The sequence below is a fragment of the Cetorhinus maximus genome, chromosome 1 (genome assembly GCF_964194155.1).
Source record: "Cetorhinus maximus chromosome 1, sCetMax3.hap1.1, whole genome shotgun sequence".
Taxonomy (NCBI): Eukaryota; Metazoa; Chordata; class Chondrichthyes; order Lamniformes; family Cetorhinidae; genus Cetorhinus; species Cetorhinus maximus.
The window spans coordinates 19059407-19082984 of record NC_135879.1 but is presented as its reverse complement, the minus strand read 5'-3'; the positions used below and the strand labels follow the sequence as shown (position 1 = coordinate 19082984).

The following is a 23578-nucleotide window of genomic DNA, read 5'->3' as shown; positions in this document are numbered from 1 at the left end:
ACGCGCGATGGCTTCGGGCGTGCGTCCCGATGTCACCGTGCGTCATTTCGATATTTTGTTTGGCAGGCGGGTGCCGGAGGTGGCTGCGTGACAGCCGGACTGTCAAAGGCCTATTAAGGCCATTTAAAAACTAATTAAACTAATAAACTGAGCTGCCCGTCCAACCTTAAGGTTGGCGGGGTTGGGGGGGGGGGCGCGGGGGGCAGGCGAAGAGCCCAGGCGACCTTCGCGTTTTTCAGGAAACCTTGTCCTTGGCGGGATGAGGTTTCCAGAAAGTTTAATAAAATAATTAAATAAAGTTTGTGAAATGTGCAAACATGTTCCAGCTCATGTGACACTGTCACATGAGGGGACATGTTTAAATAATGTTTCAGCTCATTTATTCAGAATTTACATTACCAACTTAATCTCCCTGAGGCAGCTCCATGCCTCAGGGAGATTACTGCACTCTTTCGAGCACAGGCCCCGACTCTCCCTCCTCCCCCTGCCCGCACAGGTAGCGCTGAGCTCTACCGGCCGCGTATTAAGCTGGGCGGGCCCCATGTAAAATGGCGGCGCGCAGCCGATCGTGGGCGGCGATCGGCTCTGCACCAGTCCCCGCCCGCTCCCACCCAGCCTGCTTGACACAGGTAAGGTGCAGCCCCAGGCATTTCACTGGGTGCATGCAGGGGAAATTGAATAATGCTTCCCATTTGTCAGTTTATAGATGATGTTTAGCTTGATAAGACTGCATGTCAAACCAGAAAAAAAAATTACACTTTAAATCTGTTGGATCTTGAGCATTCTGAATCTGAGGGCAATGTGTAAATTCATTGCAGAAGTACATTCTACTAAATTTCGCTTTACTGCCAAACATCCTACCCACCAGTTTTCAAGCACTAAGTGATGTAACCAGGAACGAGTGAAATATACTAGTACAAGTGCTGATCTCTCCCCTTGTAAAAGCTAACATCATGGGGGAATGTTGTAGGGTGGCCTTTAGTTTGCCATTAATGATTTGCCTACTTTGAAGAATATGAAAAAATGAGGCAGTTTAGTTATTTGGACAGTTTAAAGTACTGGTGTGTTAAATACATGTTTTGTTTGCTTGTCAGAAGGAAAAGTTAGCTTCGCAAGGACAGCTAAGACGCCATACTTCGCTGAATGATTTGAACCAAACGCAAGACGAGCAAGAAATAGAGTTCTTGAGACTCCAGGTGGTTGAGCAGCAACACATTATTGATGATTTAACAATGGTGAGACATTTGGTTATTGCCCTTGTCCACATGCTTATGGTTTTCAGTTGTTGATGGCTGCCATTTGCGAATCAATTACTAACTGCACTAGTATTGTTAATGAACAGATCGCTGAATTTTTCAATAGAAATTCTCCCTTCGCTTCCATCAAAAAGATTGATGGCAAACCTGGGTGCCTACCAAAGCACGTGAGCATGACTTAAGGACGTGGTACGCTGAAATGTAAAGTGGTTTGGGATGTAGGCATCAATACAAAAGTACTGGTGTAAATTAGAAGGCTATCAAGTGCATTAAAGTTGTGATGCATGGACCTGGTTCCTAGAGACACCTCATCAGTTTGATGCTTGTAATGAGTACAACATAACTTCAGTCTGAAAGGCAAATTCAGATATTGCAAAATATAAACAACGTTTCTCACACATAAAAACAGATTCGATGGGTGGAATTTCACGGGCCCCGTCATGGTGGGGGCGGGGCCGAAAAATGCGACGAGCCGTTCAAAAGTCCGTTGACTTTGGCGGGACCATGGAATCCCACCGGGGTAAAATTCCACTGTATATCTTTAGTCAATGGCCAGAATTTTTCCGTCGGCGAGTTGGGGGCGGGGTCCGCTCGCTGACGTGAAAGTGACGCGGGGACCCCCAATGTCATCCCGCCCCGTTTAAATATTCAGGAAGGCGGGTGGACAGCGCAATCAGCTGTCTGCCTGCCAACCTGTCAATGACCAACAGTACTTAGTCTCAGGGAGCAGTGCGCTCTCTCACGCGCATGCGTGAAAGAGCGCACTTTGACAGTTAGGGAATCCCTCTCCCTCCCCCACACAGGAAACGCATAGGGGCGGGCCTTAATTGGCCCACCCACTCAAAATGGCGGTGGGGCCCGTTTTGGTGGCGGGGCCCGCCCACCCATCAAGGGCGAAATTCTGCCCAATGACTCTGTTTTTGACGTGTAAAAAAATGAGTTTATACTTTACTATTTATACAAGCTGAAGTACATGGAACTAAATCATGTTTATGTATTGCAGGAAAGATTAATTTCTATCTTTAATTTGGTGATCAGTAAATTATTACAAGCGATTTTCAATTCTGTTAAAAATGTGCTATTACAGCTATCGCCTTGTTCACATAGAGATGCTGGGCCGATCTGGCATCTTTTGTTAATAATCAACACACATTTGAAGTCTTCTGGGGGAGGGGATTTGGCGTGGGACCAACGATTGGATAATTTAACCAGACTTTGAGCGAAATAGAAAATGAAATAAAATTAGAAAATGTTGGAAATATTCAGCAGGTCAGGCAACACCTGTGGAGACAGAAACAGGTCAATAACCTTTAGTCAGAAACATAAAATGAAGTATTTCTGGTCCTTGTGTAAATTGAACCTCCAGCCAGGAATAGGGTAGGATATCAGTGCTTAACTATAGCTGTGCATTTAAGAGCAACAAAAGTGCCTGACAAGCCAGCATCTATTTTTATTAATGTTTCATGGTTGGAATGGGCTGAAATTGATCCAGCTGATGGACTACTATTGATCCTTGATGTTTACTGCAGTATTTTCAATTGATTGAGTCGATCATTTAAAAGTTGGATTTCATATCTCGCTATTTCTTGCTCCCTTAGGATCGGGAGAGATTGTTACAGCCTAAGAAACAGAAAAGAAGAAGCTCAAAACCTCACAAGGTAAAGTGACAGATACCCAGCAATCCCAGAATTACAAATTTGGGAAATTGAAGTGCCTGTTAATTATTCCTTAAGTCAAGAGTGAAAGCAATAGCTGATTGATTTGACAGGACCTATTTGCTTCGGTTTAAAATCCTTTCTGAATTTCCTTCCCTAGTGCTGTACAAAATGTAGAGATAAGACTTTAAGACTATTAACCTAATAGACATTGTTTAAAAAAAGACTGTGGAAATGCTTAATATGTTGTAACCTAATAAAAATAATATTTGGAGATGAAGATTTACCAGGTTGAATTTCCTTCCTGAAGGTAGGTTCTTGGCAATTATTCACCAAACCATGGCAATAATGCCATGAGTTTTTACTATGGGTAGGGTGAGGAGGAGGGCTCTGAGTTTAACTCAGCTGGAATGGGGAAATCGAACCCCAAGCTGCTGGCATTAATCTGATCCACACACTAGCTGTCTAGCCAATTGAGCTAACTACCCTCCAGATGACCTATAACTAGCTGTAAATAAACACCTACCTTTGTAATGAAGAAACTGACTCCATGGGCTGAATTTTGCCATCGGCGAGCAGGGGGCGGGGCCCTGACGTCATCCCCCACCATTTAAATTTTCAGGAAGGCGGGGGCACAGCAAAATCAGCTGCGGGCCCGCTGACCTGTCATTGGCCAATTGAGGCCATTGACAGGATCATTAAAACAGTTAAAGGACCTGCCCGTCCAACCTTAAGGTTGGTGGGCAGGCCAGGAGCCCCAGTGAGGAATAGAAAAAAACATGAAACCTCATCCACAGGCGGGATGGGGTTTCATGTAGGGATTTAAAAAATTTAATAAAGTTTTAATTAAATTATGAACATGTCCCATCTCATGTGACATTATCATATGAGAGGGACATGTTAAGGATTTTTTTTCTCTATTTTTAATGTTTTTTAAAATGTCAGCGATCTCCCTGAGGCAGCACTTAGCCTCAGGGAGATGTGCGCTCTTTCGTGTGCTTGCGCGAAAGAACGCGCTCTCGCTTTTGGAGAATCCCCCCCCCCCCCCGCCTGCACAGGAAGTGCATAGCGCTTCCCGCCGGACGTCACGCTGGGAGGGCCTTAATTGGCCCACCCATGTAAAATGGCGGTGGGGCCCGTTTCGCTGGCGGGGATCGTCTCCCCGCCTGCCGGAGATTGGGTTGGGCCCATCCACCCGACAGGCAGAAAATTCTGTCCCATTTTTTTAGTACCTTTGCTTGTTCCTATTGGTGTAAATAGAATACATATTGAAATGTTTGAATGTGTCTTGATTATAGTTGAAGTGCAGTAGCTCTATACAGATTCTAGTAACTTCATTACAATTTATTACAAGTCTAGTGTGAGAGCAGTGTAGCTAGTTGTCAAGGTTGGGCGGGAGTTTGATATTAGAATGAGTTTCTACTTCTTCGATTGGCATTGCGTGTTATTATGTGCAGGAAGTGCTTAATGTCCAATGAGGTTCATAGGCCGAAATCTTTAGCTGAGCGGGTGGGTGCGTGTCCGACCTGCTCGAGCGTAAAATAACGCGCGATGACGTCAGGAGAGAGTCCCGACATCATCGCGCACTTGAGCGATATTTTGGTTGGCGGGTGCGCGCGGGTGTCGGCAGTGTGCTCGCCGACAATTAACAGGCCTATTAAGGCCATTAAATTAATTATTAAATGGAAATTTTTGCCGTGAATCGGCCAGGCGGCCTTTGGATTCTTTTATGAAACCTCATCCACGGGCAGGTGAGGTTTCCAACAGGAATTAAGAATACAATAAAAATGTTCGAATCTCATTTATAACATGTCCCTGCCAGTGTCACATGGGGGTCATGTTTTTAACATTTTCAAATTCTTTATTTGTGTTTTTAAGCTCGCTGAGGTAGCTCTGTGCCTTTCAGAGCGTGCACCCGCATGCATGCACGAACTTCCGTGCTTGCCCTCCTCCTGCCCCCACCCAGGCAGCGCTCAGCGTTGCACGCTGACTGGCCATTAACGAGGTCGGGGCCCGATTGCGGGCGGTGGTCGGCCTTGGGACCGCTCCCGGGCCTGCCCGACGAGGTAATAATCCTACCCATAGGCAATGGTGAAAACTCAGGCTTCTGTTTGACTAAAAATATGCAGGGCCATTGTTTTCCTGTTACTGAAGAAGTCAAATTCTGCCTTAGTTATGTGGCATTTTGGATTGGTGTTTTGAGGAATGGATTTCCCCTAAAATATCTATTTTGTAATTGGGCCCATAGGCTGAAGCAATTTTGCACACAAATTTTACCTTAAAAAGTGGTCAGCATTTCCAAAGAGGTGGAGGGGTCTTAAATTTAAGAGATTATCTTGCCTGTATGAGTCAGATTAAGTAATCTGTGATCTGTAGGCAATTGGTGAGATTGGGCAAGATAAATTTTATTTTGCTTAATCTGAGGCGAGCGCTGTAGCAATTTTCCTCGCAGACCCGCTCCTAAATTGGTGACTCACGCTACTGCCGGGAACCCACATGCAGCATCCAAATTAGCCTGATCCTCCAATGGTCTAGCTGGTCACATGGATGGGTAGAATTCCTGCCCCAGGGAACAGGCACAGGGGAGAGTGTAGGCCAATTAAATTCCACTTTTATACACAGGATTTTCTGGAATAGTGGAGCTGTCTAACTCAAGAGTATTTTTTTCTGGGTGTAGGGGATTGTCTGTCTATTTTTCCAAGAGAAGCCTTGAATCAATATCCTTAGACAATATGCTGTCCTGTATACAATGGCTATATTTTTGTTCATCGCCAACAGACGACATCAGTGCCATAATGTGCTGCTTACAAGCAATGAGTTGCAGTGGTAAAAAAATGAAAAGCTACTTCCAAATCCCATTGGTTTGCCTGATTTGGGTTGAAATGCGATTTTTTTTTAAAGAAAAGCAGAAACTCCTGCCTGGTACGTTTATTGGATTAACTGTACCTTAATAGGACAGACTTTTTTCTATGTGGCAAAAAATTCTGATAGAAGGTGCCAGAGATTCCAATATACTTAGAGCAGTCTCACACAGGAGATATACTTCCAGTTGTACCCTACATGCTGGTGTCATGGTTTGTACTGAAGAGTTCAATATTATTTCAAACCAAACTAAAATTCGGGAGCGACCAGATGAAATGTCGCTGTCTGTCTGTCAATGTGCTGCTTATACTTTTTTTGGTTAATCCATGCGTAAGGAAGCTATTGGCTGCAATGGTGTATATGCTATGAGGTGCGGGAAATTGCTGGGGATGAAAAACTTGAGGAACTCAGCAACCGAGTGCAAATTATGCTTGAAATTTCGCTGGTTTTCCAGAGTGAAATTATGGCTCAAGTTACCGCTTGAACTCATTTGCATAATCCCATGTAAAACCCCAAGACATCACTGCAGGAGTTCCTCATGGTAATGTCCTAGGACCAACCATCTTCAGCTGCTTCATCAATGACCATCCTTCCCATCACAAAGTCAGAAGTGGGGATGTTTGTTGATGAGTGTACAATGTTCAGCAACATTTGCGACTCCTCAGATACTGAAGCAGTCCATGTTCAAATGCAGCAAGACCTGAACAGTATCCAAGCTTGGGCTGACAAGTGGCAAGTAACATTTGCGCCACTCAAGTGCCAGGCAATGATCATCTTCAACAAGAGAGAATCTAACTATTGACATTCAATGGCATAACCATCTCTGTCCCCCACTATCAACATCCTGGGAGTTATCATTGACCAGAAACGGAACTGGACTAGTCATATAAATACTGTGGCTACAGGAGCAGGTCAGAGGCTAGGGGCAGAATTTTGCCCTTGACGTGCGGGATCAGTGGGGATGGGGAGGAAGCAGCCCGCCACCCGCAATCGGCAGCGCTCCACGAATTTACTACTTAATTTGGGCCAATTAAGGCCCACCCAGTGTGATACGCGAGAGGCAGAGCTGAGCACCCCATCCACAAGTATTCATTCCATCCCCCACCAACTCACAGTGGCAGCAGTGTGCACCATCTACAAGATGCACTGCAGAAACTCACCAAGGCTCCTTAGACAGCACCTTACAAACCCACGATTGCTACCATCTAGAAGGACAAGGGCAGCAGATGCATGGGAACACCACCACCTGGAAGTTCCCCTCCAAGCCACTCACCACCCTGATTTGGAAATCACCGTTCCTTCACTGCTGTTGGGTCAAAATCCTGGAACTCCCTCCCTAACAGCACTGTGGGTGTACCTATGCCACATGGACTGCAGCGGTTCTAGAAGGCAGCTCAGCACCACCTTCTCAAGGGCAACTGGGGATGGGCAATAAATGCTGGCCCAGCCAGTGAAGCCCACTTCCCACAAGTGAATAAAAAATATCTGCCATGAACCAGTGTAATTGGAAGCTTTTTGGAGCATAATTGTTTTTCCTCTCCTTGCTTTAAAAAATATTCCCAGGTAGATTTGAGTGTTGCCATTTATTAATAAACCTAAAATAAGTTTATTAAAAAATAATGTTAAATAATTATCTAGTCCAACGACTGTGAGTAACATAGTTTTAAATAACCGAAAATGACTTTGAAGATTTTGAACTGTTTACTCCTTTCATTTGCGTACGCTAGTCAGTTTATTAGTAAATTAAATACGTCTTAAATATTATTTATTAAAAAAGTCTGACTGGTTCCTCCTGAAAGAACCTTCTCAAAGGGCCATAAATGGGCACACTGGGCAGAAACTCGTCTTACTCATTGACTGGCCAGTTTACAACACCGTGTTGTTCACACAGCACAGAAGATTGCGGAAACTGAACTTGCACTGGATGTAGTTTGTGTTTTAAATTCCTTGATTGTTTACGCTGGTTTGGCCAATTTCAGATGAAGTGGAAACTCTACGCCATAATATACAAGGCAGCAGTGAATGTACGAAGGAACCAGGCTTGGAATACAAATGTGGCTCAGCACTCTTGAACCGTCTTTGGTTTTTAAAAAAAATGTTTTTGGGAATATGGTGGTTATCTGTAAATAAGCTGTGCGTGTGTGCATGTGTCCATGATTAATTAAACTGTCAGAAGGTTAGTAAGGGCGGCTTGTCAGTGGACACTGAGAAATAAAAAGGGTAAAGGTACTAAATGCATGCATTTGTAATGAGATGCTATAGTAAAGTGAATTTATAAGTAAATAGGTTGGGTTTACAATTTTGCATTTAGAGGTAGATAGGGACTTGGCTTTTCAGCTGTTAAATTTCAAACATGTGTAAAATACTTTTACAGCTTGCAAAGGTTTCATAAGTAAACAAGGGAAGGTGATTAAATTTTATTTGACCCGAAAGTTGAAGGGAATAGGAAAACATGGAAGATTTTTATATTTTGGAAAAGTTGAGTTCAAAGAGGTGCTGAGGACAATGGAATCGAAGGTGAAAGAGAAGAAGGATACTTAGGGAACGACGTTGAGCTGAGTTGTGTTGGCAGTGAGGGGGAGATATCCTGGAGCCAGCTCTGTGCTGGGAGAAGGTGCGAAATCTGAATCGGCCATCCAGAAACCAGGAAAGCCTTTGTTTCGGAAAGCAGCCTTGTTTCTGAACATTCTTGGATTTCCACAGCAGAGTGGAAGAGAGTGAGAAGTCATTTGGTTTACCTTTACTTAAGTGACAGCAGTTTTGCCTTGGCTAATAATACTGGAATTTTAGAATTAACAATCTATAAGGGAGTGTTGCCAAAAGGTATTTACTTGTGTGTTCTGATCAAGTGGTTTCCTTTGGGGAGGTTTTGTAAGACTGTTTAACTGTGCAACTTTAATCCTGCATGCTTATGTTTTCTTTTCTTCATGTAAATAAATTTTTTAACTTTTAAAATCCCAGAAGTGTTATGGGAATTCTATGCTTCTGGGATCAGTAGGTTTTCCCTCATTTTCAGAATACCAAAAAAAAATGCTATGATCAGTAAGACAAGTTTCCCTCTGGGATTTGGCTTGCTCAGCATATAACATCTACTGTGGTCATAACAATATCGTAACAAGCCTTCCAGTTCTATAGGGTGTTAACTTTGTGTTGCCTGATGACTTAAGACTTACATTAATGCTATGGCCTTGATAATCTGGAATATACAAAGCTGGAACACTGCTCTGATGATACTCCTGTTTTCAAATCAGATTCAAATAAATGCTTTAATATTAAAGCTAAATATAGTTTTGCTGTCAGTCTGACAATAACAGTTTTACATATAATGAAACACATTGAATGGAAGTAAAACCTCACAACATTGACAAAGCAATGTTTCCATTGTTTCCTCTTTGCGATTTCTTATGAATATTTGTTGTGCTAAACAAAGTGAAGGAAGTCAGTGCTAAGAAATGGAGCACTTTTCAATTTGAGATCCAGTATTATGATCATCCAGGTCAAGTATGTCATGGCCAAGTGCATCTCCTCTGTCTTAGCAATGTGCCTTCCTACTGTACCATTGAGTCACTTTAACATTTCCCATCCCATCCATTAATTTGAATGAAATTGCCAATTAGCATTGGATTAGAGCCAGTTTTAAGCTTTGGGTTTGTAACTATTAGGAACTGTTGCCCCTGCTCAAACTAACTCCTAAAGATAGTGAGAGTGAAGTTCCATGGATGTTCTCCAAATCACCTGCTGTAACTTTGGTGGAAGGTCAGTGGCACTGCAGAAGATTGTGTTTTACTGGGTTTCCATGGACCCCGCACTATAACTATGGCAGACAATCAGGAAAAACTTGTGTCAATTCAACCTACTTTCCAACTTGATGGAAAGGAACTTGGGGGTTTCTTCAATAAAGCTGGTCTCCAGTTCAAAGGAAGCCCATGGTACATCTAAACAGCAAACGTTGAATATTTAATTCACTCAGTTCGACCTTCTTTCTGCTTCACGACAGTATGCGCAACTCTGTGGGCGGGATGATTCCAGTGATAAAGAACTGTAGCTACGAGGATAGATTGGAGAGATTGGGACTGTTTTCCTTGTGGAAAAGAAGGCTGAGAGCAGACTTGAGTGAGGTATTCAAGATCCTGAGGGGTATGGACAGGGTAAATAGTGAGAAACTGTTCCCACTCAAGAGAACATCAAGAACTAGAGGGCACAGATTCAAAATAATTGGCAAAAGGAGTAAATATGATGTGAGGAAAAATTATTTCACCCAGAGGGTGGTTGGAGTCTGGAACAAACTACCTGAAAGGGTGGTGGAGGCAGGTTCGATCGAGGTATTCAAAAGGGAATTGGATTGCTGGCTGAAGAGAGATAATGTACAAGGCTATGGGGATAAGGCAGGGGAGTGGGACTATGTGGAGTGCACTTTCAGAGAGCCAGTGCAGGGTCAATGGGCTGAATGGCTTCCTTCTGCACTGTGAAGATACTGTGATACTGTGAATTTTCTGTGTCCTCTGGCGTCGGGTGTGTTCAGCGGTGTGAGCAGACAGCTCCTTGCAATGTCGTCATTCCGGTTTGGACCAGTCTCCCCCATAGTGCAGCCTTGCCGTGTGGGTTAGGAGAATGCCTGAGCCTGAGCTGAGAGTGCAGCATGCAGTCCAATGGGTGAAGCTGCTGCGAATCGGTCAGTTATAGTGGGGCAGAGGTGGGTGGGGCTTCACTAAACTTTGCCATCCAAGTGATGGCCAGCACTCTCCAGGATAAGGGGCCTCCAGACCCAACCAAGACAAAGTTCTTAGACCACCCAAGCTAACCCACGCATCTCTCTCTTTCATCCTGCAGGAGGTGTACATCAGGATCATGGAGCCTGCTGACCTAGCTGTATGCCTCATGGTGTACAGAGAGTGAAGATGACGGAGAAGAGAGTGACTGAGGCGCCTGGCTGGGCAGAGGGAGGAGCAGCACCCTCAGGAAGAAGGGGCGACTGGGGAATCCCACACACGCCGCAGAATAGCCACAGCGAGCCATCGCTGGTTGGCGCCTAGCTAGACCCAGAGCCTATAAATACCACCTTTCATTCCTGCAGACGAACGAGAACCCAGTGTCGCCAAAGACTGTGCATGTCTAGGGCACTGGTTGGTCACATCTTCCAACTACTGCAGGACTTGGTGCCACGGGGACATGGAGGGCAACTACTGCCAGTGGCCATGAAAGTGCCAGCGGTGCTCAATTTCTACACCAGTGGATCCTTTCAGGGCTCTGCAGGTGACCTCTATGGTATACCACAAGCCTCTGCCCACAAATGCATCCATGAGGTCACGGATGCCATCTTCGCAAGGGCACACAACTTTGTGCATTTCACCTGGGACCATGAGAGCCAGGATGCAAGAGCACTGGGATTTGCACAGATTTCAGGTTTCCCACAGGTGCATCGACTGCACTCATGTGGCGCTCAGATCTCCATCGCAACAAGCAGTCAACTATATCAACTGCTAGGGATTCTATTCACTGAGTGTGCAGCTGGTGTGTGCCCACCATAAATGCATCCTGCAGGTCTGCACACGGTTTCCAGGGAGTGTGCACGACTCCTACATTCTCAGTCAGTCACAGATAGTCTTCTAGGGTCCACAGAGGCTGCAGGGTTGGCTCCTCGGGGACAAGGGCTACCCGCAGAGGATGTGGCTGATGACACTTGTGCGGTGGTCTCAGACTGCAGCGGAGCAAAGGTACAACAAGGCTCGTGTTGCAACTCACAACTTGGCGGAGCAAACCATCGGGATGCTGAAAATGAGGTTCCGGTGCCTGGGCCTGTCTGCTGGACCCCTGCAATACAATCCACAGAGGATGTCACGCATCATCATCGCCTGATGCGCCCTTTACAACCTGGCGCTGCAATGGGGAGAGGAGCTGGCTGAGGAAGAGATGGAGAGACTGCAGGTCTCCTCCGATGAGGAGGACATTGATGGGCGTGAGGGTGAGGAGGACCACAAAGTTGACGATGATGTTGATGAGGCTCTCGCACTGGCCAGACAAGGTAGGCGCGCTCGGGAGGCCCTCATAGCTGCTAGATTTGTGGAGGATGATGACGACATGCAGTGAGAAGACACCATAGATCCTCACATCGCATTTGTAAATGTTTGACCCCAGTCCGGCTTAAGGCAGCACAAATACCCTCTGTGATAATGCTCCTGTCTTGGAGACGCAGTGGAGGCTCTAATAGTTGCTAGATTCCAGGAGGATTATTACAACATGCAGTGAGAACACTCCATAGATCTTCACACGGCCTCTGAGAATGTCTGACTCCTGTCTGGCTGAAGGCAGCTCGCTTGCACTCCACAATCAAGATCATATCATAGAGACGCAGCCATTAAACTGTAAAAGCACCTGATCCTTTGTCCACCTTCTGCACCTGAGCCCTTCAGGAGCACAGCATCACTGATCACAGATGCTGATGGGATGGGGGCCAGCCCCACCTTAAAGGTGCTGAGAGCACACAGAGAGAATGAGAGAACTCTGTGACGCCTGCCCACGACATTCTGGCAGCAATGACAAGCATCATCGAGGTGCAGGCATCAGTAATGTGTCCAGGGAGTGTGAGGCTGGACCATCACTTTGGTCTGAAGGCTGCACAAAACACTGAGAAGAGGCCCTGGACTGAGCCTTTATCTTGTGCAGGGACCAAAGTTTCACATCTGAGCGACATGAATACTGCTCATCATAACAAGGAACCATAGGCAGGGAGACATTCTTGAAAGTTTATTTACAATAGTGAACATTATGTACAAGTGATTAACACCTGTGCCCAGGCTGTGCAACTACGTCTTCTTAACCTTCCTAACCCTGCCGCTACGTGCTCCCTGGACATCCACAGCTGAGGTGGAGGTAGCCTGCTGACAGCTACGCCATGTCTATGATGACCTTGATGGGCATCCTCTGGAGGGCAGAGACCAGGAGGGCCCTGGCCTGCTTTTGGGGTCCTGCTGTGTGGCAGTGGCACCCTCCATGCCTATGGAGCTGGAGCTGCTGAGGTCACAGGAAGAGGGGATCCGGATGTGCCACATACTCCTGGAGTCGTCTGGATGGATGGCCCCGGGGGGAGTACACCTGCTGATCTTCCTCCATAGGAGTGCCCAAGGGCCGCTGGCTGACTCTTTGAGGAAAGTGGAAGCTGGAGCGAGATCGAGCTGCCTTGCACCCCTCTCGCGTACATACTGTTGGAAGCCAACTATGGCATCAGCGATGGAGTTGAACCTGTGCAGCAGTGCAGGACCGATGTCCTGGACCAAGGTCTTCCTGGTGGCTGCCATCCTACCAGTATTGATCTTGGTGCATTGGCATGCGGCGCTATCACCTCAGCCTCAAGGTGGACAGACTTCTCCATCGTGCCTTGCAATCTGAGGAGTGCAGCGGACATCTCTTCCTGATGTGCCCGAGCTTGACTTTGCAGCTCCAGCAACTGAGGTATGACCAAATCCAAAGGCTCGTCATCTGACTCGGACTCAGCAAATTCCTGGCCTCCAGCAGTCCTCCGATTGCCGGGGACATGGGAAGTCCCTACTGCCACCTGCTGTGGATCAGAAAGTGCGATGTGCTCACCACTTTGTTATCCCGAGGCTATTCTAAAGTCAGGCCCAATGGAGGTGTGTGTCTCTGTGCTGGTGGAGGGAGTGGGTGAGCCCTGGGACGGGTCTTCAGTGAGGGTGCCTTCAGATTCCTCTTCAGATGTTACTTTGGGTCTTGATTGGAAGCCGTGGGTCGTGGACTCTCTTTGCTGTTTCCCAGATGTGCCTGCAAAGGCAAGGAGAGATAATTAGTACATGGCAGTGGCCTGTGAAAGAGGACACATCACTCATGGCATGGTTGTCTGATGGACGTTGCACTGCTGGATCCTCACTTGGTAGAACAGCGCCAACCTCACCGTCAGCGCAGGAATAGTCCAGATCCTCGCTGGCCAGCTGAATGGCTGTATTTTCAAAGTCCACGTGGACCTTGATTTTAGGCATTCCTCCACCAGTCTGTGACCTCTCCCTCTTGCTGTGTGCCAGCTTGTTCTACATGAATAGAGAAGGAGAAAGTATAAGCAGGACACCTGTTAGGCTAGGTGATAAGTATGCCTGGCATGCGTGGGTGGTGAGTGGTCCCATGGAGGGGATGAGGATAATGAAGGTGTGTGTGAGAGAGTGAATGCTGATGTCCCTTGAACTGGCAGTGAGTGAGATCCCTGTGGATATGTGATGGGTTTGTGAGCTTGTGAGCTGAGAGTGATGAAAAGAGTGACTTACCCTGGCAGAACAGAGGAGATCATTCATCCTTTTTCAGCACTGGGTGGCTATCCTCTTTTGCAGGGCGTTGGTGCTGACCACTGAAGAAGGTACCACCTCCAATCCTGCAACTACCACATAGGCCAGTTGAAGAGGAGAAGTTACAATCCCCGATCACACAGCGACCATAGAGACTCAGGCTTCCTTTCCCGGTTTTATTCAAGCATATGCAAGGGAGCTGCAATCATTCCGAAGAATGTAGACCCAGCTCCCAGATTGATTACATTTCATTACTTTTGTACTTTTTCTTATCATAATACATTTCAATACATCCAGTTGGTAACCAACACACCGGTCCCATGCTAACTCTATCCAATTGAGTACATAAACATGTGATTTTGTTAACCAATTATCCTAAAGGCTGTATCCATAATTATATTACTCAATCAAAATTAAAACATGTACGCAAATACCTTGGTTCTCACAGTTCAAGACTGTTTGTGTTTCATCAAAGCCCCCTCTTTGTCTATTGTATGTCTTCCCATATCTAAGCTAAAACCATCTGCCCCTTCCCTATGTGAGAGGGGAGTACACTTAATCTGATCTCTGTCCTGCTTGTGTCCCCAGCCTGACTCTCAAGGCTGTGCAAGGTACATCTGGTAATGTTCCACTCTCAATATGTTTAGAGCCATGTCTGCCTGGAGGTTTTAAGTATTCATCAGCACATTCTTACAGTGTTTTCTTTTAGCATTTTTAATTTTCCCCTGGCACCACCACCACCACCTCTTCCCAAGCCGGTTTGGTGATGTTGCTGCCCATCCTGCGGCCAGAGCAGGTGTAGAGGACATCACAGCGGGCCTCCACTGCATCCAAAAGGTGCTCGAGGGTCGCGTTGTTAAACTGGGGGGGCTGCAGTCTTTTTGCCTGTCGGGACCATGTCTTCCATGCAGCAATTGTAGGCTAGAAGCACTGGGAGGTGTGCACACGGCTGCACTTTAAATATGGCAGCTGGCGTGATGAAGCAGCAAGGTGATGGTGTGGCGGGTGAATGAGAGCCTGCCAGCCATTGAAATGGTGTGTTTCCGGGAATGCATAATTAATGCAGCAGGATTGGGATGGCGTGAGAAGCCGCAATTGTGGCTGGCGGGTAAAACATTGGTTTTCCCGCCTACTACTACATTTAGTGCAAATCTAGGAAGATTCCACCCTTTGTATCAATGCAAAAAAAATCAATAAAAGTTGTGGAAAGATAAGTTTTATGGGACAGATTTTCTTGTGTGGCACAGAAGTGTAAAACTTGATAAGGCAGAAGCCCTATTGGGCACAACTGCTAACATTTTTTAGGCATTCATTTTATGGAGAAATAATTATTGCCAGTTTGTGCCTGATATTATGATAAAGGCTTCCTTGCTACCAAGCTTTTCCAGCATAGTGCTGGAATTCCAGTCCTAAGACTCCAAGAACAAGGCTTAAATTACACATCTTTTTGACTTGAAATTGGCTCAATGTTAATTTCAAGTCAGGAATAAGTAGTGTGTATGCTGAGCATTGCTCTGTTTTAATCATGTTAATTCTGTGTGAATCTGTTTCTTATAATAAATTGATATTGTAGTTTTAGCCTGAACTGTATAGCTTGACAGCATGGTGTTTCTCAGTTATCACAGTGGTTAAGAGTGTAGGTTTCAAAACCAAAAAAAATTAAAATCTTTACAATAATGTAAATCAAAATTATATTTGTTGATTAGGATACATTATAGCAACATATTAATATTTCTAAGTTATGAGAAAATTACATATTTTCTGTTTTTGGATGGTAAAGTATAAAGTAAATATACTTTCCTCTTAAATGTCCATCATGTGAAGTAGGCCTTTTTTGTAATTACCAAAGACTCAAATGCATCTGTTGTAGATGTTTAATTCAACTTTCTGAAAGATGCCTAAACCCGTAGAAAATATATAATTTTATATAAACTAGGCAAATAGAAAGTGCATCACATTGGTGTAATATGCTGTTTGTGCCACTGGAGGCCCCAAGAGTGTTCATATAACCTGCAAATTTTTTCATTTTCATTTTTAATAATTTATTTAAATGTTTCAGGAGTATTGCAGTTAGTATTTCAGACAGAAATAAAGTCAATGAGAAGATAGGGTTCATATTGGACAGGCAACTACTGTCACCAGTTTTTTATCAATCAATACAAATTAAAATGGCTCCCAATTAGTTTGAATTTCCAATCACTCTGAGATACATGGCCTAGGGCAGGGTGACCCACCCCTCTCCTAACTATACTCAGTTCTGTTAAAGGGTCGTGAGGACTCAAAACGTTGACTCTTTTCTTCTCCACCGATGCTGCCAGACCTGCTGAGTTTTTCCAGGTAATTCTGTTTTTGTTTTGACCCACTGTGGTCCTGGTGGCGTAGTGATAATGTCTCTGGGCTAGCAGTTTAGAGGTCTGGGCTAATGCTGTAGGGACACAGGTTCATAATCCCACCAAAGCAGCTGGTGGAATTTAAATTCGATTAATGAAATTGAAAGCTAGTCTCAGTAATGGTAACCATGAAGCTATCATTGATTGTTGTAAAAATCTATCTGGTTCACTAATGTCCTTTAGGGAAGGAAATCTGCTATCCTCACCTGTTCTGGCCTACATGTGATATGAGACCTACAATAATGTGGTTGATTCTTAACTGTCCTTTGAAATGGCTGAGCAAGCCACTCAGTTCATGGGGGATGGGCAACAAATGCTGGCCCTGTCAGTGACACTAACATTCCATCAAAGAATATATTTTTAAGAAGCTGAGATAATCTGACCCATGAACCCCAGCCAATCTGAGCCTATTTGCTCTTCTATATCTTGTTTGTTGGTCTGTTGTCCTGTTTGGGATTTTTGGAATTGGACATTTGGAAATGGTAATATTTGTTTAGGTTTCTTGCTGGATAAATCCTAAATTAGAACACAAGAGATCAGTTTGTATTTGCAGCTTGAAAAATGCAAGTTCAAGGGAACATGGATTTAATGATGTTGATGCTTCTTGACATACATCTACAAAAACATGGATATACTTAGGTCAGGGGAACTAATATGGGCAGAGGAAAAAGGTAACATATCCTCAGAACAGAATCCCAAATTTCCTCAGGTTTTGTTTCTATTCTGAATGTAGTCTGCCTTTTAATTTTAGGTAATTTTTGCCATAAAAATTTGGAGGTAAAAGATAGGAATGTAGGAAATATGCATAATCCAGGATCCCATAAATGAAATGTTAAATCTACTATTGTCCCTACCATTTACAGGAGGCATGGTTATGTCATTTGCTTGCCACGTACAATGGTCGGTAAACGTGATAGTATTATTGCAGTACTTTACTATAAAGCAAGTGTTCCTTCTGTCCAACTTTCAACCAACTGTTTCCAGTTTGAATCTGACCTGGAACTTTATTTAAATTACAGACAATGGGCAGAATTTTCTGCCTGTCGGGCGGGCGGGCCCGACCCAATCTGCGGCGGGTGGGGAGCCGATCCCCTCCCGAGAAGCGGGCCCCACCGCCATTTTACGTGGGTGGGCCAATTAAGGCCCACCCAGCGTGACGTCCGGCGGGAAGCGCTATGCGCTTCCTGTGCGGGTGGGGGGGATTCCCCAAAAGCGAGAGTACGCTCTTTTGCGCATGCGCACGAAAGAGCGCACATCTCCCTGAGGCTAAGTGCAGCCTCAGGGGGATCGCTGACAGTTCTAAAAACTTTAAAAATAGAAAAAAAATATCCTTAACATGCCCCCCTCAAGTGACAATGTCACATGAGATGGGACATGTTCATAATTTACACTAAAACTTTATTAAACTTTTTAAATCCCTACATGAAACCCCATCCCACCTGTGGATGACGTTTCATGTTTTTTCTATTGCCCGACGGGACTCCTGGCCTGCCCACCAACCTTAAGGTTGGACGGGCAGGTCCTTTAATTGTTTCAATGATCCTGTCAATGGCCTCAATTGGCCATTGATAGGTTGGCGGGCCTGCAGCTGATTTTGCTGCGCCCCCGCCGTCCTGAAAATTTATATGGGGCGGGATGATATCAGGGGTTCTGCCCAACGTCATCGTGCGTCATTTTACGCGTCGGCGAGCGGGCCCCGCCCCCTGCTCACCGATGGCAAAATTCAGCTCAATGTTTCCACTCAATGGGCGGAATTTTACGCCAGCGGGATTTTATGGACCCGCCGAAGTCGATGGGGGTTGAGAATGGCTTGCCGCATTTTACGCCCACATCCACGCTGCGACAGAGCTGTAAAATTCAGGCCCATTTGGAGGGAGTTAATGTTCTAAGCAGGAAGCTGGGCAGTAGGGGAGGCTATTTGAGACACTGACCATATTTTTGTGGATAATGAGCACCTCAACTCTCTTCACCATCCTCGTCCTTCCTATACCTTCGATCCCTGTTTCAATAAATACAACTTCAATAAATAGCAGATCCATTGCTCAGCTTTGAAGTTAGTGAAACTAGTCACGAACGGACTGATTTTCCTTTGATACAAGTACTGATTAGTCTTCTGGCTTTATGCACTCCACAAGAATATCTTTGGTGTTATTAGCTGCAGAAACTCATTTCACGTCAATGTACTTGAACTCCACTCCTGGGCTGGGGTTTAAAGACATCATCTCCCTGACTCAAATGCTTGATTGTTTGGTTTCATTTCAGGATTGAAAACGTAAGATGTTGATTTTTAAAAATTGGATATTTGCAGGCATGTTGTGCTGAATTGGTGGCGGGCTTGGAGTGGGGAGGGGAGCCGGGAAAATAGGGGGGATCCACGTTGGGACAACTCCTGATGGTTTCCCATCACCGGGCCGGTTTCCCAGGGGTGGCCTGGGAAGTGGACATCTGGTTTTGAAGTGGACAGTTCAGCTGGCCTGGCCATTGTCCGTTACTATATGCTTTATTTCTGGTACTTTTTGCCTTAATACACTTACCTCAGTGAAGCACAAGCTTGAGCCTGTGCTCATTCTTTTCCCTGCTTGCAGCAGCCTCAAAATAACTGGGACACAAAACAGGCTGGTTTTCATATTTCCTTTTCCCATCACCCTCCCTCCCCCTGCTGCCATCAGATGCATCGCGAGGAACCTCCATACACGATGACGTAATCCCCCTCCATACACCATGATGTCAATGCTGCGCGCTGCTGTGCTGTCTGGTATTCTGGCCTCCGGCAGTGAGCACCCTACCAGCTCCACAGAGGTGGCCTACCAATCAACATAGCTAAGGCCTATTTGAGGTGACTTTGTGGTCTCCCTGGCACTTTGCCAGCATTAGGATGCTTCCCCCCCCACCCCCATCCCTGACCCCTATTCGAAGGTAGTCTTCTTGCGGCAGGTCAGTGGCCATCGGAGCCACAGGCTCCATGCTGCAAAGTGTGGGCTATGTGCATAAAGGGCTGCAATCGTGGCTGAGACCAACCCAGTGGAGGGGGGGTTTCCCCTCCATCCAGATGTTCCTACCTGTCTGGATCCTTTTCATTTGATTTCTGCATTGCCAGCCAGCAAAGACACCTCCATGTTGAAGCCCCCATGCAATCATTGACCTGCCTCATCAGCACCCACCTCGCTGGTATTCTGGCCTCCGGCATTGAGCACTCTACCCACTCCACAAAGGTGGCCTACCAATTAACATAGTTAAGGCCCAATTGGAGGTGATTTTGTGGTCTCCACGGCATTTTGCCTCTACCAATCAGAGTCCACTTGCCAATCAATCAGCACTCTCTTCACGTACAGTGTAAATTGTTGTTTTCCCCTTATATTGGTATTCTTGCAAAGTGTCCTGATGAGTGCAATACGAAAAGCTTCGACATGTCTCTTTTTTCCACAATACTCATGTTCTGTAAAACCAATCGAATATTGCAAATTATGTGTAATAGCAAAGTGTTTTTCCTATAACCTGTGCACAAACATTCCAGTAAAGGTCATTTAAAACTTTTTGGTCAAGTTATTTGAAGCTCTAAATCCCCCACACCTCCTATTAATGTGTGATATCATTGTAGTAATGACTGAAAATAAGCTCATTCCTGTCACTTGATTGGCAAATATGGAGAATGACAATAACCAGATTTTTTTTTAAATAATTCAATCTACCTACATAGAAAAGCCTTGTGTCTAATGAGTGTTTGTGTCAGACACACTCTGGTAACACATTTAAAAGTGATTGCCACTTTTACATCTTATTGGCTCAAGTATTGTACTCATGCATAGCAATAAATCATGATGAAACTGGAATCAATCGATATGGAGCAAGCAAAAACAAGAACTGCTTCAAACACAAAGTTCAAAAATTTAACAATCAAACTAAGATTTAGAACAAAATTTTGCTGGAGGAATTGCGTGTACGACAGATGTCAGGTAGAAAATACAATGGAGAATCAGGCTGAATATAGAAGGACCAGAGGGGATGTGAAGAAACTAATAAGAAAAGCAAGGAGAGAGCATGGAAAGAGGCTGGCAGCGAACATAAACGGGAATCCCAAGACCTTCTAAAAGCATGTAAATAATAAAAGGGTGGTAAAAGAAACAGTAGAGCCAATTAGGGACAAAAAAGGGGGCTTGCACGTGGAGGCTGGAGAAATAGCGGAGGTATTGAACAAGTACTTTGCATCTGTCTTTACAAAGGAAGAACTTGCTACCCAGGCTGAGGTGAGAGAGGAGGTAACTGGTACACTAGAAGAACTTACAATTGAGAGGAAGGAGGTATTGGAAAGGCTATCTTTACTTAAAATAGATAAGGTACTAGGACCGGATGAGATGCATCCAAGGTACTGAGGGAAGTGAGAGTAGAAATTGCAGAGACACTAGTGATAATCTTCCAGTCTTCCCTAGACACAGGGGAGGTGCCAGAGGACTGGAGAACTGCAAATGTTACACCCTTGTTCAAACAGGGGTGCAAGGATAAAGCTGGCAACTCCAGGCCAGTCAGTTTGACCTCAGTGGTAGGGAAATCTCTGGAAACTACAGTATGGGATAAAATCAGTAATCACTTAGACAAGTGCAGGATAATTAAGGAAAGCTAGCATGGGGTCATCAAGGGAAAATCATGTTTAACTAACTTGCTGGAGTTTTTTAAGGTGGTAACAGAGAAGGTTGATAAAGGAAATGCTGTTGTTGTAGTATATGTGGATTTTCAAAAGGCATTTGGATACAGTGCCACACAACGGACTTGTGAGCAAAATTCTAGGTCATGGAATAAAAGGGAAAGTAAGCACTTGGATAAGAAATTGGCTGAGTGACACGAAACAGAGAGTAGTGATAAATGGTTGTTTTTCAGATTGGAGGAAGGTTTGTAGTGGAGTTCCTCAGGGGTCAGTGTTGGGACCCTTGCTCCTCCTGATATATATTAATGACCTAGACCGTGGTGTGTAGGGCATGATTTCAAAATTTGCAGATGATATGAAGATTGGAAATGTTGTCAACTGTGATGGGGATGGTCTTGAACTTCAAAAGGACATAGACATGTTGGTGGATTGGGCAGACAAGTGACAGATGAAGTTCAATGCAGAGAAGTGTGAGGTGATTCGTTTTGGCAAAAAAGATGTGGTGAGTCAGTATAAAATAAAGCGAGAACCTCTAAAGGAGGTGCAGGAACAGAGGGACCTTGGTGTATATGTACATAGGTCATTGAAGATGGCAGGGCATGTTGAGAGGGCAGTTAATAAAGCATATAACGTCTTAGGATTCACTAACGGGGTATTAAGTGCAAGAGTAAGGAGGTCATGCTGAACTTGTATAAGACACTAGTTAGGCCTCATCTGGAGTATTGCGTACAGTTCCAGGCACCATACTCGAGGAAGGATGTGAAGGCAATGGAGAGAGTACAGAGGAGATTCACAAGAATGATTCCAGGGATGAAGAACTGTAGCTATGAGGATAGATTGGGGTGTTGGGACTATTTTGTTTGGAGAAAAGAAGGCTGAGAGGAGACTTGATTGAGGTAGTCAAGATCCTGGGGGGTATGGACAGGGTAAATAGTGAGAAACTGTTCCCACTCAAGAGAACATCAAGAACTAGAGGGCACAGATTCAAATTAATTGGCAAGGGAGTAAATGTGATGTGAGGAAATTTTTTCATGCAGAGGGTGGTCGGAGTCTGGTGAAAGCAGGTTCGATTGAGGTACTCAAAAGGGAATTGGATTGCTACCTGAGGAAAGAGAATGTGCAAGGTTATGGGGATAAGGCAGGGGAGTAGGACGAGGTGGAATGCTCTTTCAGAGAACCGGTGCAGACTCGATGGGCAGAATGGCCTCCTTCTGAACTGCAAAGATACTGTGATACAAACTTACACATCAACAATTAGACTTACTTATGCAGCAGCAATTTTTGTGTTGGAAATATCTCTAACAATACCTCTGTCTGTCTAGAAAGTCTAAGCCTTGAGATCCTGGGTTCACAGAGCTGTCATTGTCAATTGAAGAGACATAACAAAGTAGCCGCTTACAATTCCCAGAATGTATCTATGCCTGCGTCCCCAAATGTTTTTTTTAAAGATTGAGAACAAACTGCTCGTACCCAGAGTATGACTGCACTGGATGCGCAGCCAGTTGTATAGACCAATCTGACCAATCTATCCTAGTCTGAAACAGATTTCAATTTTCTACATAAGCAGAGAAAATGAAGGTTGGCCTGATAATGCAGAGGTGCACGAACAATTTATATGTAGATGCATTGTAAAATTTAGGAACGTGATGTTCCTGAGCAGGGACCAATTTAAAACAAGGCTTGAGTTGCTTTGTCGCTTAGCCCTGAAGAAGAGTCATACGGACTTGAAAAGTTAACTCTGTTTCTCTCTCCACCAATGTTGCCAGACCTGCTGAATTTTTCCAGCATTTTCTTTTTTTATTTCAAATTTCTGGCATCTGCAGTATTTTGCTTTCATTTTAATTGAGTTGCTTTGTACCTGTTATGCTTGATACTTTGGGGATTTCTTGGGTGCTTTATGGCACATTGCAAACAACTCTACAGCTGAACTTGACTGTTGAAAGTGGTTATATTATTCATCCATCTGCTATAGCCACACCAGAGAAGAGTGTAAAGAATCTGAAGTCTTTTTCAGTATGCCAAAGTGTATGACAATTGTGCCATGTTCCTGATGAATTAATCTTAGGGGTGAATAAAGATAGTCAGTGACCGTAGAGAGATTCCAAATAGAACCAGAGAGCAACTGAAAAGTGGTTGTGAGTAGACAGTCAGGAGGTTTCCCTGGGTTAAAGATGGTGTGGGTCAGTGAGAGACGGCATGACCAAAGTCAAAGTTAATGCTATATGTCTGGCTGAAGCATATCACTTAAGCACCCAGGAACTTGAAGTTGAGATTGCTATGGCAGCATCCCCAATGTATTAGATGGTGTACAGAAGCATGCAAATTACTTTGAAGATAAATCAGCACAACTGGAACACTTGAGACGCAATTCGAGATGCAATGTGTGTGATAGGAGACATTTACTATCTCGCCCTCTCTCAATAAAGATAATGCACAGCCCAAGAGAGAGGAACAAGACAAACATCATGAAACTTCTCCAAGCTGGAGA

General features: G+C 44.8%; 1 protein-coding gene across 1 annotated transcript in view; it reads left to right on the top strand.

Annotated features, from left to right (window-relative positions):
* LOC144688852 (uncharacterized) overlaps window positions 1–23578 on the top strand; it is a 582637-nt gene that overhangs the window by 254123 nt on the left and 304936 nt on the right. The window contains exons 9-10 of the mRNA XM_078555848.1: window positions 1095–1235; window positions 2855–2914. Of these exons, the coding sequence (XP_078411974.1) occupies window positions 1095–1235; window positions 2855–2914 (201 nt within the window). The remainder of the gene's footprint in view (window positions 1–1094; window positions 1236–2854; window positions 2915–23578) is intronic.